Source organism: Trachypithecus francoisi, unplaced genomic scaffold (genome assembly GCF_009764315.1).
Source record: "Trachypithecus francoisi isolate TF-2019V2 unplaced genomic scaffold, Tfra_2.0 Contig01705, whole genome shotgun sequence".
In the NCBI taxonomy this organism is placed as follows: Eukaryota; Metazoa; Chordata; class Mammalia; order Primates; family Cercopithecidae; genus Trachypithecus; species Trachypithecus francoisi.
This window is the reverse complement of record NW_022681450.1, coordinates 562,796-579,442: the sequence shown is the minus strand read 5'-3', so window position 1 is coordinate 579,442 and position 16,647 is coordinate 562,796. Positions and strand designations below refer to the sequence as shown.

Sequence of the window (16,647 nt, the reverse complement as noted above, 5' to 3'; positions counted from 1 at the left end):
ACCGTGGTTTCTAGGCCTTAGTGCACACTGTCCAGGAAGGCCCTTTGCCTCCTTGTGGCTGGCTAACTCTCCCTTGTCCTTTAGAACTCAGTTCAGACAGTGCCTCCTTCACCTCACTGGGGGTGGGGGCTCCTCTCTGGAGCATCACAGCTCTTTCCAGGAATGGAAATAAAGGGATGGGATAAAGGATGTCCAGCTGTGTCTGAGATCAAGTGGGCCTGTGTGTAGCTATGGACCTGAGAGGACACCCATCGGTGTGACAATGTCCCTGAATGCCCAATAAATGCCTCTCCCTGCCTCCGTGTGGTTGTGAGCCTGTGTGTTCTAACCTGGACCACGTCCTTGGACATATATCCCTCCCTGTGTGGCTATGGCACTGTAATAACTCTGTGTCTGGCTATGTTGGTGTGTATCTAGGGGTGCTTGTATCCCCCACGTTAGACCACAGTTCCCTGGAAACTGCCCCTGTGTGACTGTGCCCATCTACGTGATGGCCTGTCCCCAAGAGCGACTCTCCTTGCCTCTGTTCTAGGCTCTGTGGACAACTAGGTAGGGTGGGCTTCACACAGGTGCCTGCGGAGTTCTGTGGTCTCCCACCCCCCAGGCGGGCTCTTGGTACCATATGGGGGCTGTAGCTGGCCGGCTTCCCCGGGCTGGGCAGCATGGGGGCCGCACTGCAGGGGTTGATGCGTTTCTCCTTCTGGCGCCGGTTGCAGAACCAGACGCGGATCACTTCTTTCTCCATGTGCAGCTGCTCGGCGATCAGCAGGATCTCCTCTGAGGTAGGCTTCTGGTTCTACAGGCAGAGGGCTTGTTAGCCCGGGGCCCACTGCCCGCCACCCCTCAGGTGAGGGCCACCCAGAAGAGGGCCTCACCGCTAGAAAACTCTTCTCTAAGGCGAAGCGGACGTTTGTCTCGATGCTGGTCCTCTTCTTGCGTCTCCGTCCGGGCAGCCCATCGAAACCCAGGCTGGGGCTGTTCAGCTGGTTGGGGCTGGGCAGGCTTGAGTCCACAGACATAGTCTCTGTGCCCCGGGGGAGACGAGAGCATTAGAAGGCGCCTCCCGTGGCCACCGGCCACCGCCCTCCCCCTACGCGGGAGCCCCAGCCTAGTCCCACCTGCGTCATTGAGCCACTTCTCCAGGAGGGGCTTGAGTTTGCACATGTTCTTGAAGCTCAGGTTGAGGGCCTCAAAGCGGGAAATGGTCGTCTGGCTGAAGTCGTTGCCGTAGAGCTTGCCCATGGCCAGGCCCACATCACCCTGGGCCAGTGGGGCGGGGAAGGGGCTGAGGTCAGGGTGGAGCCTTCCGGCACTGGGTCCGCTCCGCCCACCGGCTGGCCACGCCCCTCGCGGCATCCATCAACTGACCACGCCCCCACACCCACGGCCCAGCCTGCAAGGTGGCTCCAGACCTGCGTGAAGCCCAGCTTGATGCGGCGTTGCTTGAAGGTGCGGGCGAACTGCTCCAGCTCCTCCAGATCACTGGGCTCCTCGGGGTGGGATGGTGGCTCCAAGCATTTGGGGGGCTGCGGGTGCGAGAGGTGCGGGTCGGGCAGCGTAGGGCGGGTCACGGCCTGGTGAGGTGGGCAGGTGGGTGGGATGCAGGGCGGAGGACCAGGAGTGGGCTCAGCGATGGATGCACAGTCCCCCTCCCGCCCTCTTCGCCCCTGCGTTCCATCCGCCGCCTGCAGACTCCCCCAGCCTTCCTCCACACGTACTGTCAATCCCTTTAAAGGTTCGACTCTGCTGCCCTACATGGGATTCCTCATTGCCTGGGACTCTCTGTACTGCCCCTTCACGCCTGCGAACTCCCAGTTGGAGCAGCCAGGGCTCTTTCCCTGGAGCCGGAGGCAGTGGTTCATCCTCATCTCAACCGGGGAATCAAGGACTGGCCCTGCCACCAAGTCACTGCTTAGCCCAGGCCTCACTTTCCCCCTCTGCAGGATAGGAACAATCACTGCTGTTCTGTCTACCCAATGGGGCTGTTGAGAGAACCGGGTTAAAAATGAGTAGGTCGTGCAGACCCATGGACTGTACAACGCCAAGAGTGAACCCTAATGTCAACTATGAACTTTGGGTAATAGTGATGTGTCAATGTAGGTTCATCAGCTGTTACACTTGTACCACTCTGGTTGGGGGTATAGATAATGCGGGAAGCTGCGCATGTGCAGGGTCAGAGATAGATGGGATATCTCTATATCTTCCACTCAGTTTTGCTGTGAATTTAAAACAGCTCTTAAGAAATTAAGTCCTGGCCGGGCGCGGTGGCTCAAGCCTGTAATCCCAGCACTTTGGGAGGCCGAGACGGGCGGATCACGAGGTCAGGAGATCGAGACCATCCTGGCTAACCCGGTGAAACCCCGTCTCTACTAAAAAATACAAAAAACTAGCCGGGCGAGGTGGCGGGCGCCTGTAGTCCCAGCTACTCGGGAGGCTGAGGCACGAGAATGGCATAAACCCGGGAGGCGGAGCTTGAGATCCGGCCACTGCACTCCAGCCTGGGCGACAGAGGGAGACTCCGTCTCAAAAAAAAAAAAAGAAAGAAAGAAATTAAGTCCTAAGCAACGAGTAGATTGCAAATAAAATAAAATTTTTTAAAAAAAGGACTGGAAGGCAATTAGGGAGATTTACAAAAAAGCAACAGCTCGGCCGGGCGCGGTGGCTCAAGCCAGTAATCCCAGCACTTTGGGAGGCCGAGACGGGCGGATCACGAGTCAGGAGATCGAGACCATCCTGGCTAACACAGTGAAAACCCGTCTCTACTAAAAAATACAAAAAAACTAGCCGGGCGAGGTGGCGGGCGCCTGTAGTCCCAGCTACTTGGGAGGCTGAGGCAGGAGAATGGCGCGAACCTGGGAGGCGGAGCTTGCAGTGAGCACTGCACTCCAGCCTGGGCGACAGAGCGAGACTCCGTCTCAAAAAAAAAAAAAAAAAAGCAACAGCTCTATCTGGGATGATTCATTGCCCTAAAAATAAAAGATCTGAAGCAGGTGGTGGGTACAGGGATGTCCCTCACTCAGGTCCTTGATCCATTATTCTCCAAAATGCTGGGGCCAGATGTTTAGGAATTTTTCAGATTTTTTGTTGTTGTTGTTGTTTTAATTTTATTTATTTATTTTTTTTCTGAGACGGAGTTTCACCCTTGTTGCCTAGGCTGGAGTGCAATGGTGTAATCTTGGCTCACCACAACCTCTGCCTCCCGGGTTCAAGCGATTCTCCTGCCTCAGCCTCCCAAGTAGCTGGGATTATAGGCATATGCCACCACACCTGGCTAATTTTGTATTTTTAGTAGAGAAGGGGTTTCTTCATGTTGGTCAGGCTGGTCTTGAACTCCCAACCTCAGGTGATCCACCCACCTTGGCCTCCAAAGTGCTGGGATTACAGGGGTGACCACTGTGCCCGGCTTTTTTTTTTTTTTTTTTTTTTTGTATAAATTTAAGGACAGCAGGTGCAGTGGCTCACACCTGTAATCCCAATACTTTAGGAAGCCAAAGTGGGAGGATCGCTTGTGCACAGGAATTTGAGACCAGTCTGGGAAACATGGCGAAACCTTGTCTCTACACATTTTTTTTTTTTTTTTTGAGACGAAGTCTCACTCTGTTGCCCAGACTGGAGTGCAGTCTCGCGATCTCGGCTCACTGCAACCTCCGCCTCCCGGGTTGATGCCATTCTCCTGCCTCAGCCGCCCGAGTAGCTGAGACTACAGGTGCCCGCCACCACGCCCGGCCAATTTTTTGTATTTTGAGTAGAGACGGGTTTTCACTGTGTTAGCCAGGATGGTCTCGATCTCCTGACCTCGTGATCTGCCTGCCTCGGCCTCCCAAAGTGCCGGGATTACAGGCGTGAGCCAAAGCGCCCGGCCATATCGCTACAAAACTTTAAAAAATTAATCGAGCATGTGGGGCGTGACTGTAGTACCAGCTACTCAAGAGGGCTGGTGACTGCTTCACTTGAGCCCAGGAGCCTGAGGCTGCAGTAAGCTGTGATCGCACCACTGCACTCCAAGCCTGGGTGACAGAGTAAGACCCTGTCTCAAACAAAAAACAAAATGTTAAGGGGTACAAGTGCAATTTTGTTATACAAATGTATTGTGTAGTGATGAAGCCTAGGCTTTTAGTGTATCCATCACCCAAACAGTGTACATTGTACCCATTAAGTAATTTCTCATCATCCACCCACTCTCACCCCTCTCAGGTTTTGTTGTTGTTGTTTTAGAGACCAGTCTCACTATGTTGCCCAGGCTGGCCTCAAACTCTTGGGCTCAAGTGATCCTCCTTCCTCAGGCTCACAAGTAGCTGAGACTATAGGCATGCACCACTGTGCCTGTTTCAGTTTTCAGAAAATCTGCATAGGCAACCAGGCACGGTGGCTCATGCCTGTAATCCCAGCACTTTAGGAGGCCGAGGCAGGTGGATCACCTGAAGTCAGGAGTTCGAGACCATCCTGGCCAACATGGTGAAACCCTATCTCTACTAAAAATACAGAAATTAGCTGGGTGTGGTGGCGCATGCCTGTAATCCCAGCTACTTAGGAGGCTGAGGCAGGAGAATCACTCGCTTGAACCCGGGAGGCAGAGGGTGCAGTGAGCTGAGATTGAGCCACTGCATTCTAGCCTGGGCAACAGAGCGAGACTCCATCTCAAAAAAAAAAAGAAAGAAAGCCAACATAGGATGTATATCATAGATAGTGTGGCACAGCCCCCACCCCCACTAGGGTCAAGGATATTACCACATAATCAGATACAGTAACAGTTTTGCAGCAGCAAAAATGCCATACCAAGAGGGGCAAAGAAAAGTCACACACTGCCTTATATCATGGCAGGGCAGGTTTTGCAGTCAAATGAGTTCTCATACCAATGGTACAAGAACAACTTGACTTTCAGAGCGTTTGGGATTTCAGAACTGCAGCTAAGACCTGTATTAGTCTCTAATCTTTTCAGTCCTTCTGAAATAGTTAACGTATATTTTTTTTAAAGGGCTATAAAAAATGGGTGGAAAAAAACTTTGAAATTCATAAAAGGTGGTGAATATGATCATTAAAGTCTAGAAGTCAGGCAGCAAACTGAACGAAAGGCCTTGGGGTCCAGGTGCCAAGGTGGTCTGGAGAGCTGGTGCGCTCTCTAAGGGGCCTCTGCTCCTGCTAGTGGTCAGGCCAACTGCTCACTGCACCAAGCCACCACATAGACACAGGTACAGCCCTGCTAGATTTTCTGGTTTATCAAGAGGAACTGGAAATCTGGTGCTTTCTGGGAATTTAGTTGACAATGGCCAAATAAAAGACACCTGCGGGCCTTGTTTTCGGTCTCCAATCTGGGAAGTGGATGTGAAATAATCACCTAAGGAAGGCCTTCTTCAGAGAATCCTCCATCGCAGTGCTGGAAGAGGCCCGAGGCATTTGTAGCCTAAAGGCTTGCAACGCCCTACAATTTTGTGTGTTTTTGCACATGAGCATTTTGGGGGAATGGGGATCAGATGTAAATCTTTCATCACATTCTCAAAGGAGCCCATGTACCTGAAAGGGTTAAGAACCACTCGTCTGGGCCAGCTCCCCTCATTCTATAGAGGAAGAGGCTGACTCAGACAGGGAGATGGGCTTGCCTGAGGTCTCACAGCAAATCACTGGCAGAGTGTGGCTGGGTCAAATAGAGAGGAGACTCTCACTCGCTCCTCACCCCCATTTACCCTGCTTTCAGCAGGCCTTGCTGCTGGCCTGGCCTGGTGCACTCCATGGACAGTCTCACCTGTGTGGGAAGCCCGGCCCGGGGCTGGGAGGTCAGAAGAGCTCCCTGGGTTTGCTGAGGTAGCTGGAATAGATTTGGTGTCGGTAGCAGGCCTGGAGAGACAAGGGGAAATAGGGTGAGGGGGAGGGGAAGGTGAGGAAGTTCTGTGGAAGTGTCAGGGAGGCCATCTGGGGTGGGGGCCTTACCTGGCTGGCTCTGCTGGGCCTGCGGTAGCAGGAACTGAGCAGGTGGCTGGAGGTGGTGGCCTGGCACAAGCACCAGCTGCTGGAGCTGGAGGAGCTGCTGTATGTCCTGGCAGGGAGTGGGGTGGACAGAAAGACAGCCTGAGTCCTGGCTGGGTTTCATCCTTTCTGCATCACCTGAACCCTGAGGGGCTGAAACCAGGAAGCTGCTCCACATGGCAATCTGGCACTGAGCAGTGAGGGCTGGTCCACTCGGTCTTTGAATGGCATCCCTGAGCTAAGGGCACCCAGAGGCTTCTCTCTACCATGGGGTACCAGAGAGTCCCAACTGGGCAGTCCTGGGAGGCCTCACTATTTACCCCTTCTTTCTTTTTTTTTGAGATGGAGTCTCGCTCTGTTGCCCAGGCTAGCGTGCGGTGGCCTGATCTCAGCTCACTGCAAGCTCCGCCTCCCAGGTTCATGCCATTCTCCTGCCTCAGCCTCCCTAGTAGCTGGAATACAGGTGCCCGCCACCACTCCTGGCTAATTTTTTGTATTTTTAGTAGAGACAGGGTTTCAACATGTTAGCCAGGATGGTCTTGATCTCCTGACCTCGTGATCCGCCCGCCTCAGTCTCCCAAAGTGCTGGGATTACTTTGGGAGTCACCGTGCCTGGCTACCCTTTCTTGATGAAATATTTGCCTTGTTTTAACATTTCCACAGAAAAAATAGAATTATTTTAAAATGTAAGCCAGGTCGGGTGCAGTGACTCATGCCTGTAATCCCAGCAATTTGGGAGGCCAAGGTGGGTGGATCACCTGAGGCCAGGAGTTTAAGACCAGCCTGGCCAACAAGACAAAATCCCATCTCTACTAAAAATACAAAATTAGCCAGGTGTGGTGGTACATGCCTATAGTCCCAGCTACTCTGGAGGCTGATGCAGGAGAATTGCTTGAACCTGGGAGGCATAGGTTACAGTGAGCCGAGATCATGCCCATTCACTCCAACCTGGGTGACAGAGTGAGACTCTGTCTCAAAAATAAATAAATAAATAAATTGTAAACCAGACCAGGTCTTTCCTCCTTTAAAAATACCCCTAGCTGGGCACGGTGGCTCACGCCTGAAATCCCAGCAATTTGGGAGGTGAAGGCAGGCGGATCATGAGGTCAGGAGATCAAGACCATCCTGGCTAACGCAGTGAAACCCTGTCTCTACTAAAAATACAAACAATTAGCCAGGCATGGTGGCACACACTTGTAGTCCCAGCTACTCGGGAGGCTGAGGCAGGAGAATCGCTTGAACCTGGAGGCGGAGATTGCAATGAGCCGAGATCGTGCCACTGTACCTCTCCGCACTCCAGCCTGGGCGACACAGCACGACTCTGTCTCCAAAACAAAACAAAACAAAACAAAAAAACACTCCCAAGGCAAATAATATCATGTCTGGAATTAGCTTTAAAATGCTCCAGCAAATAGTGTAAATTAGTACAACCACTTTGGCAAGCTCTTTAGCACTGTTATAGGTTGCAGTGTCTCCCCCCACTCCCTGCCACCCCTCAAAAAGATATGTTGGAATTCTAACCCCCAGAACCTCAGAGATTAACCTTATTTCGAGATAGGGTCTTTGGCAGATGATCAAGTTAAAATGAGGTCATTAGGGTGGGCTCTAATCCTATATGACTTGTGTCCTTATAAAAAGGGCAAATTTGGACATAGACATGGATAAAGGGAAGATGATGTGAAGAGACACAGGGAAAAGACAGCCACCTACAAGCCAAAGAGAGAGGCCTGGAACAGATCCCTCCCTCACAGCCCTCAGAAGGGACAGATCCTTTCCTCACAACCCTGCTGACACCTTGATTTCTGACTTCCAGCCTCCAGAACTGTGAGACAATACATTTCTCTCAAGTCACCCAGTTTGTGGTTCTTTGTTTTGGCAGCCCTAGCAAACTAATATAGACACTATCTAAGAAAGCTGAACATACACCACCCTTATGACCCAGCAACTCCACTCCTGCGTGTAACCCACCATACATGTGTATGTGTTTACCACAAGACATGTACTACAATGTTCACATGGACCATTTGAAATAGGCAGGACTTGAAGATAGCCCAAGTGCCCACAACAGTAGAATGAGTAAAGAAACTGTTTCAGTGGAAGCTACAGCAACAAGAATGAGCAGTCCTACAAGTCACGGTTACGTGCCACAACATAGACTTCCCAAACATTATCAGTGAGAGAGCTAGTTATGACAGAGAACATCCTGTATGATTCTAATGGTTGAAGTTTGGGGAGTAAAGACTGAAAAGGGACACCAGGGGGTTTCTGGGGGCTGGCCACATTGTTTCTAGATCTGGGTACCAGTTCCATGGGAGTGCTCATAGCTGTATACCTATGATTTGTGCACCTTTATATATGTATTATATTTTAATAAAAGTATTTTTTAAGACAGGGCCAGGCACAGTGGTGTGTACCTGTAATCCCAGCACCTTGGGTGGTTGAGGCAGGAGGACTGCTTGAGGCCAGGAGTTCAAGACCAGCCTGGGCAACAGTGAGACCCCCTATGTCAAAAAAAAATCTTGTTTGTATAGTGGTAAGTAAAAAATAAAGGAAAATAAAGGGAAAAAAGGGGGGATGAGGTAGGGAGAGAGAGAGAGGAAAAAAAATTCAATCCTCCACCCACCAAAAAAAGTGAGGAGTTTAGATGAAATCCTATTTGCCTATAGGACTGGCAAAATGTTGATATCTATTGAGCTTGGTGAAGAGTATGTGGGGTTCATGACATAATTCTCTCTACGTTTACATTTAAACATTTCTGAAAGAAAAAGCAAAACCGCCTTACACACACAGTCCAGTGGCTTCTCATAGCCCTCAACAACGCAAACAAAACTCCTCATCTGCCTACAAGTCCCTTTATACTGAGGCCTGTGCTTGTCTCCCCGCTCATCTCCCACCGCCCTCTCCCTCCCTGGCTGTGCTCCAGCCATTCAGCCCTTTTCTGTTTTTTTCAAATGCACCAAGTTTGTTCCTGTTCCTGCTCAGGGCCTTTACACATGCTATTCCCTCTACTGGGCAGTTCTAATTCTGACACTTATGCCTGGGTCCTAACACAAAGCCACCCTCTCAGAGGTGCCCTCTTTGACCACCCAGTCTATACCAGCCCCTGGCCCGGCCTCCCCTTATCACCCCATTTCATCTCCCTCACAAGGCTTATCACCATCTCCAGGCATCGCTATTCTTGTTTACTCATTCATGACATGCCCCTCTCACTGGGACGTCAGCTCCACGAGAGTGTGATCTTGACTGTTCCAGTCACCGCTGTATCCTCAGCACCTAGAACAGCACCTGGCACCCAGTAGGTGTTCCACATAGATACGTTAACGAACTGAGACTGATGCTTCATCATTTACTTGGCAAATTTTATGTAGAGTTGAAAGCTATAACATGTTACTTACAATTTTTTTCCTTCTGGGAAATTCTGGGGGTTGGGACATGCCCCTCAATTCTTCCCGATTCTTTCCCTATTATTCCAAAGACCAATTTGATGTGCCAGGAAGTGAACAAATTGGGAAAATATATAAGCAATTCAACAGAAGGGGCTCATTTCTTTAATATACAAAGAGTGATTTTGCAAATAACTCTATATAATTAAAAAAGAAGAAGAAAAAAATAGTGATTACGAATCCATAAGTAAAAAACTGACAACCCAGTAGTAATGTGGCTGACAGACAGGCCTGGAGAGTGTCCAGTGAAATAAATGTGAACAGCTCTGGATGGAAATACACTCAGATTCACTCACAATAAGATAAACACGACTGCAATTGCACTGAGATATCATTTTTACCTCTCAGATCACCAAATATAAAAATAGTGTGTAATACTACACTGGGGAGTGTGGGGAAACACACATTCTTGTACATGCTGGTGAGAGGGTGATTTGGCAATGTCTATCAAAATTACAATCGCACACAGCCTTCAACTCAGCCATTCCACTGCTAGAAATTTATCTATTCTCACTCTAGAAGGCTGCACCTCTCTAGAAGGCTATTCCCAGCAGCAAGTGGCATTTTGGTAAAACAGTAGAAGGTAGCTGAGCATGCAGCAAGAGAGGACGGGTTGGATGAATGAGGGTAGAGCTCTACAGTGGAATACTATACAGTCATCAATAAGAATGAGGAGTCTCTTTGTGTCCTGATATGGAACAATCCGCAGGATGTCTTGTTGAGTGGAAAGCTCAAGAGGCAGAACAGAGGGTATGATGTGGTACTGTTTGTGTCAAAAAAATAAAGAGTATATCTGGATATTTGCTTGGGTATGCATAGTTGATGTCTGGAAAACCACACCAGAAGGCCACGCTGTAAGTCCATCCATACCTCTGGGATTTGAAACACATACCTGGGCCGGGCGCGGTGGCTCAAGCCTGTAATCCCAGCACTTTGGGAGGCCGAGACGGGCGGATCACGAGGTCAGGAGATCGAGACCATCTTGGCTAACATGGTGAAACCCCGTCTCTACTAAAAATACAAAAACTAGCCGGGCGAGGTGGCGGGCGCCTGTAGTCCCAGCTACTCGGGAGGCTGAGGCAGGGGAATGGCGTAAACCCGGGAGGCGGAGCTTGCAGTGAGCTGAGATCCGGCCACTGCGCTCCAGTCCGGGCGACAGAGCAAGACTCCGCCTCAAAAAAAAAAAAAAAAACAAAAAAAAAAAAAAAAAAAGAAACACATACCTGGTCTGAGTAAATAAATATCCCAGTGTCTCACCTCCACACACCCAAATAGTTACTGCTGATCAACATCTCTGCTTTTCGATGGCTCAACGCTATTCCCTGACCCCCTGGGGGTGCCTCTGCTTATTCAGTGTATGGCAGTGGACTGGGTACTCCTGTGCTCCTGACCTCTCTCACTCTTGGTGCTAATCATCTTAGAATCCAGCTTAAGGGTTCTGGAGTCCTAGAACTCTATCCTATGAAACAGTGTCCACACTGCCTTCCCTTTCCCAGCTACCCCAGCCCAGGAATACCTCCACCTCCGCTTCATCTCAACTGTGAAGCGCGCAACACTTATGCTTCATGGCACCCCATTTACAGTGAACCCTTTCAAGACCCCATACCTAATTTTTGTTTCAAACATTGTCTTTTTCTTTCAAAGGGACTCCAAGTTGCATAATCTTTTGGCCCCACAAAATGAGACCCACCTGCCCTGTGCTGCAGGTCTCCCAAGTCAATGCATTTGCTTATGTGTACCTTTCCTCTGCTAGACTGAAATTCTAGCACACCAGAGGCATATCTTATTCTTCTTGTATCCCTAACTCATATCAGAACCTGGTAAGCCCCCATTAAATGCCCACTGAATTGAATCTAATGAATAAGACCAGAAATCAAATCTTATTACCACTGTTTTTCTGATTTCCTATAACCCTTAGCTTGCTGATTAAAGTATTTGTTAACTCCTGTTCCTCCCCAGCATGACTCTCAGTGAAAATTCCCCTTTCCTCCAGAAGCCTAAAGAGGTATCTGTGGGTTTCATTCTGAATCACTAGAAAGAGGAAAGAATGGGGAAAGTGCATCCCAGTTTGCAGAAGGTCTCATGGTGAGAAGTTCAGATGGGAAACATTTAACTACATCCCTGTCCAGTTTCTCAGACCAGAGACTTAGAGGTCAACCTTAATCCCACCTTCCCTTCCTCTCCCCATCCACCCAATCCATCTGCAAGTCCTCCCAGTTCCCTCTACATCTCTTCCTGTCCACAGTCACTGTCCTGGTCCAAACCACCATCCTTCTACCCCAGACCATCCATTCGCCCCCCCAGGCAGGCAGAGAGGGGTCTAAAACAATAGAGTTCTAAACTTTTGTGTGCCCTGAATTCTTTAGCATCTGAAAAAAAAAAAAAAAACCTACTGCCCTCTTCTCAGAATTAAAAACACATAAGATATATAGAATCTTTCTTTCTTTCTTTCCTTCCTTTCTTTCTCTCTCTCTCTCTCTCTTTCCTTCCTTCCTTCCTTCTTCTCTCTCTCTCTCTTTCTTTCTTTCCCTTCTGTCTCTTTCTTTCTTTCTTTTTTTGAGACAAGATGGAGTCTCTCTCTGTCACCCAGGCTGGAGTACAGTGGCTCAGTCTTGGCTCACTGCAACCTCTGCCTCCCGGGTTCAAGCGATTCTCCTGCCTCAGACTTCCAAGTAGCTGAGATTACAGGTGCGCCCACCATGCCCACGCCCACCTAATTTTTGTACTTTTAGTAGAGAAGGGGTTTCACCACGTTGGCCAGGCTGTTCTCAAACTCCTGACCTCAGATGATCCACCCACCTCATCCTCTCAAAGTGCTGGGGTCACAGGTGTGAGCCACCATGCCCAGCCAGATATATAGAATTTCAAGTGAAATCAATCACATAGAATTATAGTCATCATCACTAGAGACTCCAAAGGGAGGGAGGAGGGCAAGGGCTGAAAAACTTCCTACTGGGTAATATGTTCACTATCTGAGTGACAGGAACAATTATACCCCAAACCTCAGCATCATGCAATATAACCCTTGTGACATACCTACACATGTATCCCTGAATCTAAAATAAAAACTGGCTGGGCACAGTGGCTCATGCCTATAATCCCAACACTTTGGGAGGCTAGATGTGAGAATCTTTTTGAGCCCAGGAGTTTGAGACCAGCCTGGGCAAGATGGCAAGACCCTGTCTCTACAGAAAAAAAAAGAAGAAGAAGAAGAAGGAGAAGAAGGAGGAGGAAAAGGAAGAGGAGGAGAAAGAGGAGGAGGAGGAGGAGGAGGAGGAGGAGGAGGAGGAGGAGGAAGAGGAAGAGGAGAAGAGAAGGAAAACAAGCCAGGCATGGTGGTGAGTTCCTGTGGTCCCAGCTACCCAGGATGCTGAGGTGGGAGGATCCTTTGAACCCAGGAGTTTGAAGTGGCAGTAAGCTATGATCATACCATGGCACTGCAGCCTAGGCAACAAAGGGAGACACCCGTCTCCAAAAAACAAAATAAAATAAAAATTAATTAATTAAAATTTGGCTGGGTGTGGTGGCTCATGCCTGTAATCCCAGCATTTTGGGAGGCCAAGGCAGGTGAATCACTTGAGGTCAGGAGTGCGAGACCAGCCTGGCCAACATGGTGAAACCCCCTGCTACCAAAAAGTACAGAAAAAAATTAGCCAGGTGTGGTGGCGGGCACCTGTAGTTGTAGCTACACAGGAGGCTGAGGAAGACGAATCACTGGAACCCAGGAGGCAGAGGTTGCAGTGAGCTGAGATTGCACCATTGCACTCCAGCTCAAGCAACAGAGTGAGACTCCATCTCAAAAAAATTAATTAAAATTTAAAAAAATATAGTCATCAAACATATTTCGAATTGTCATATAATCATTTATGTGTTTCTTTATTAGCACATTAAGCAACAAGATCCAGCAATAGATCTGATGACTACTGTCATTTCAAAGTAATCATGAGTGAAAACAGTATTTGGAGAGATCTGCAACAACTATAAGAGAATGTGAAAATCTGCGCGCATTCTCTTGGTGACGAAGTCTGAGTACTGTGGTCTGTTGTCTACATTCATGATAGAGGGACATGCTATGGTTTGGTCAGAAGATAGTAAAAATTAAGATGTGATTTTTTTTCCCATCCAAGTTCTTGGACTCTGAATTCTATGCACAGACTCCTCTGGGGGGGTCTATGGACTCCAAGTCCTTGTTCTAAAATATAAATTGAGCCACAAGGTCTCTACTGACTTTCATCACATTTGTGGTATAATCCAGCTCCAGGCCATGGCCCTGCATGGCCTGGCACCCCCTCTTGCCTCTCCTTCCTTGCCTCACATGACTCTCACTCTCTAACTCTGATCCAGCCCCACTGGTCTCCTTCCTGTTACTGAACCCACAAAGAAGTCCCCACCTCAGTACCTTTGCTATACCCTTTCTAGATCTATACAGAGGTGGTCCCTCCTCATCATTTAAGTCTCCATCAAATGCCCCCCTCCTCAGAGAGGCCCTCTCTGACCACACACTCTGATGAAGTCTTCTTTTTCCTCCAACACTCTCTATTATGCTCTTTTCTTTCCTTCATAGCAAGTATCTGCTTCCTGCCTATCTCCCCAACTACAGCGGGGGTCAGCTCCAAGAGGGCACAAACTTATCTACCTCATTCCCCGCTATATCCTCACCCAGAAAGGCGCTTGGGCATGGTGATATTCACTAAATATTTGCCAACTAAAGGAATGAAAGAAGGGGAGAAAGCTGGTGGGGCATGGTGGCTCACACCTGTAGTCCCAGCACTTTGGGAGGCTGAGACAGGTGGATTGCTTGAGCTCAGGAGTTTCAGACCAGACTGGGCAACATGATGGGGTCTCTACAAAAAATCCAGGCATGGGAACACGTGCCTGTAGTCCCAGCTACTTGGGAGACTGAGGTGGGAGGATGGCCTGAGCCTGGGAGGTCGAGGCTGCAGTGAGCCATGGTCATGGCACTGCACTCCAGCCTGGGTGACACAGCGAGACCCTGTCTCAAAACAAAACAAAGAAAAAAAGGAAAGAAAGAAAGAAAGGAAGGAAGGAAGGAAGGAAGGAAGGAAGGCAGGCAGGCAGGCAAGAAAGCAAGAAAGGAAGGAGAGAAGAGAAGATTCTGGGTGAACAAGAACAGTAAGTTGGCTCAGGACTGGGGTAAGCCGGTAGGAGGCGCCATTTCTCCACAATCTAGCGGCAGCATGGCCATCTGAAGCCACTTGGGGGCGTGTTACGTCCGAGTCAGATGGTGGAGAAGTTATAGTAAGTGGAGACAGGCCAGAGAAAAGACCCTTGCTGGCTTATTTCGTGGATCAGCTGCTCTGTCCCTAAGCTTTAAGGAAGCCTAGCACAAGAGCTAGCATGTCCGTGAAAGCTGAGAAGGGACGGTACCGATTCTTACTCATTGCTGTATTTTGATCACCCTCCCAGTGCAGGAGCCTCATAGGTGATCAATACATTTCAATGAATGAATGAGATGAAACCTCAGGACAGACTGGCAGTACTTTGCCATAGCTGGGACTTTGGCTATGAATGGGGGCAGAAAGATGGATATGTGGATTACAGGATACATGGGTGAATTGCCCACTTTCCCACCTGGGCTCAGTTCCACCTAGCGGGGGAAGAGAAAGCCATAACAGTGAACTTGAGGAGGCTGGGCCCCAGAGCCGGCCGGCTGCAACGGCCCGGGTGCTGCACCTCACTCCAGTGCACAAGGCAGACGGCCCATCCCCCGTGGCCTCTCGCACCCCCATTAGGGGCCTCCACACAAGCTTTGGCAGTCACCATGACTGGAATGGTGTTGGTGCACGAGTTGACATTCCTTTGCCATCCCTGACATGGCAAACTGTGACCAGTTCTGGACCTTCCCTCTCTAGAACAAGTTAAGTCCAGAGTAGGGGAGAACAGGAATGAGTGGGGTCTGGGAACTATGTAAACTATATCGTGCTAGATTGTGTTCAAAATAAGGAGGGGAGGATGGATGGGGAAAGGGAAGGCAGACAACGGACATGGAGTTTCAGTGAGATACAGGAATACATTCTGTATTCTATTGCACAGTGACTACTGCTAATAATGTACTGTATATTTCAAAATATCAAAGAGAGAGTTTTAGTTTTTATTTTAGTTTTTGTTTTTTAAGAGACAGGGTCTTGCTCTGTCACCCAGGCTGGAGTGCAGTGCATGATTATAGCTCACTGCAGCCTTGAACTCCTGGGCTCAGGCCATCCTCCCGCTTCAGACTCCCAAGTAGCTGGGATTACAGTGCGCCACTGTGTCTGGCAAGAAGTGTATTTTAAATGTGTTCACCATGAGGAAATGATAAATATTTGAGGTGATAGGTATGCTAATTAGCCTGATTTGATCATTCTACAATGTATACATGTCTCAAAACATCATATTTTACCCCATAAATATATACAATGATTATTTGCTAATTAAAAAATAAACGAAAACTCAGCCGGGTGCAGTGACTCACGCTTATAATGTCTGTACTTTGGGAGGCTGAGGTGGGAGGATCACTTGAGGCCCCAAGTTCAAGACCAGCTGGGCAACATAGTGAAACCCCATCTTCACAAACAAAAAAAAAATTTTTTTAAACTTATCCAGATATGATGGTGCATGCCTGTAGTCTCAGCTACTCGGGAGGCTGAGGCGGGAGGATTGCTTCAGCCAGGAGGTCGAGGTTGCAGTGAGTTATGATGGCAATAGAGCAAGACCTCGTCTCTAAAAAAATAAATAACTGCATAAATAAAATAAAACAAAATTAAAATGAGGTCAGGCTTTCTGACACTCTGAGTAATCTCAGTCTGTCAGGTGGTGGGACGCACTGCCTCGGAAGGGAGGGGTGCCTGCCATGGAAGCCACCTGGGTGAAAATCCTCACCTGACAACAACAGTGACAAGGAAACACCTAACCTAGGGGAAGGTTAGACTAGTGGGGTGCAAGGGTCCCTTCCAGCTTGGAAACTCAGGGGTTTGAGCCTTGGCCCTGTCACCTGCTTCTTGCTGTGTGCCTGGGGGAAGCCACTTTCCCTCTGGGCCTCAGCCTCCTTAACTGTATAGGATCACAATGCAAGGTGTTATGCAGAGACCTGGGCCTTGGAGCCCAGAATCCTGACTGCCCCTCACACACCTCAGGCAGTTCCTTACCCTCTTTAAGCCTCAGTTTCCTCAGGTGACACCACAATAAGTCTTACTTCATGGAGCTGTTAAAGGAATTAAATGAGACAATATGTGTAGAATGTTTA

At 49.1% G+C, this 16,647-nt stretch overlaps 1 protein-coding gene across 15 annotated transcripts in view; it reads right to left on the bottom strand.

Moving 5' to 3' along the window:
* The window catches only part of POU2F2 (POU class 2 homeobox 2), a 46,484-nt gene that overhangs the window by 7,098 nt on the left and 22,739 nt on the right, over positions 1–16,647 (bottom strand). For 10 of the 15 annotated variants that reach the window (XR_004434050.1, XM_033197988.1, XM_033197924.1 and 7 more), the window contains 6 exons: positions 5,926–6,031; positions 5,741–5,832; positions 1,413–1,574; positions 1,119–1,260; positions 876–1,024; positions 620–796 (listed from right to left, as the gene is read on the bottom strand). Coding sequence is in view for 14 of the 15 variants with exons in the window: in XM_033197988.1 (XP_033053879.1) it covers positions 620–796; positions 876–1,024; positions 1,119–1,260; positions 1,413–1,574; positions 5,741–5,832; positions 5,926–6,031 (828 nt within the window). In the remaining variant the exon portion in view is untranslated. The remainder of the gene's footprint in view (positions 1–619; positions 797–875; positions 1,025–1,118; positions 1,261–1,412; positions 1,575–5,740; positions 5,833–5,925; positions 6,032–16,647) is intronic. The other 5 variants (XM_033197990.1, XM_033198010.1, XM_033197950.1 and 2 more) reach the window with 1 other exon arrangement.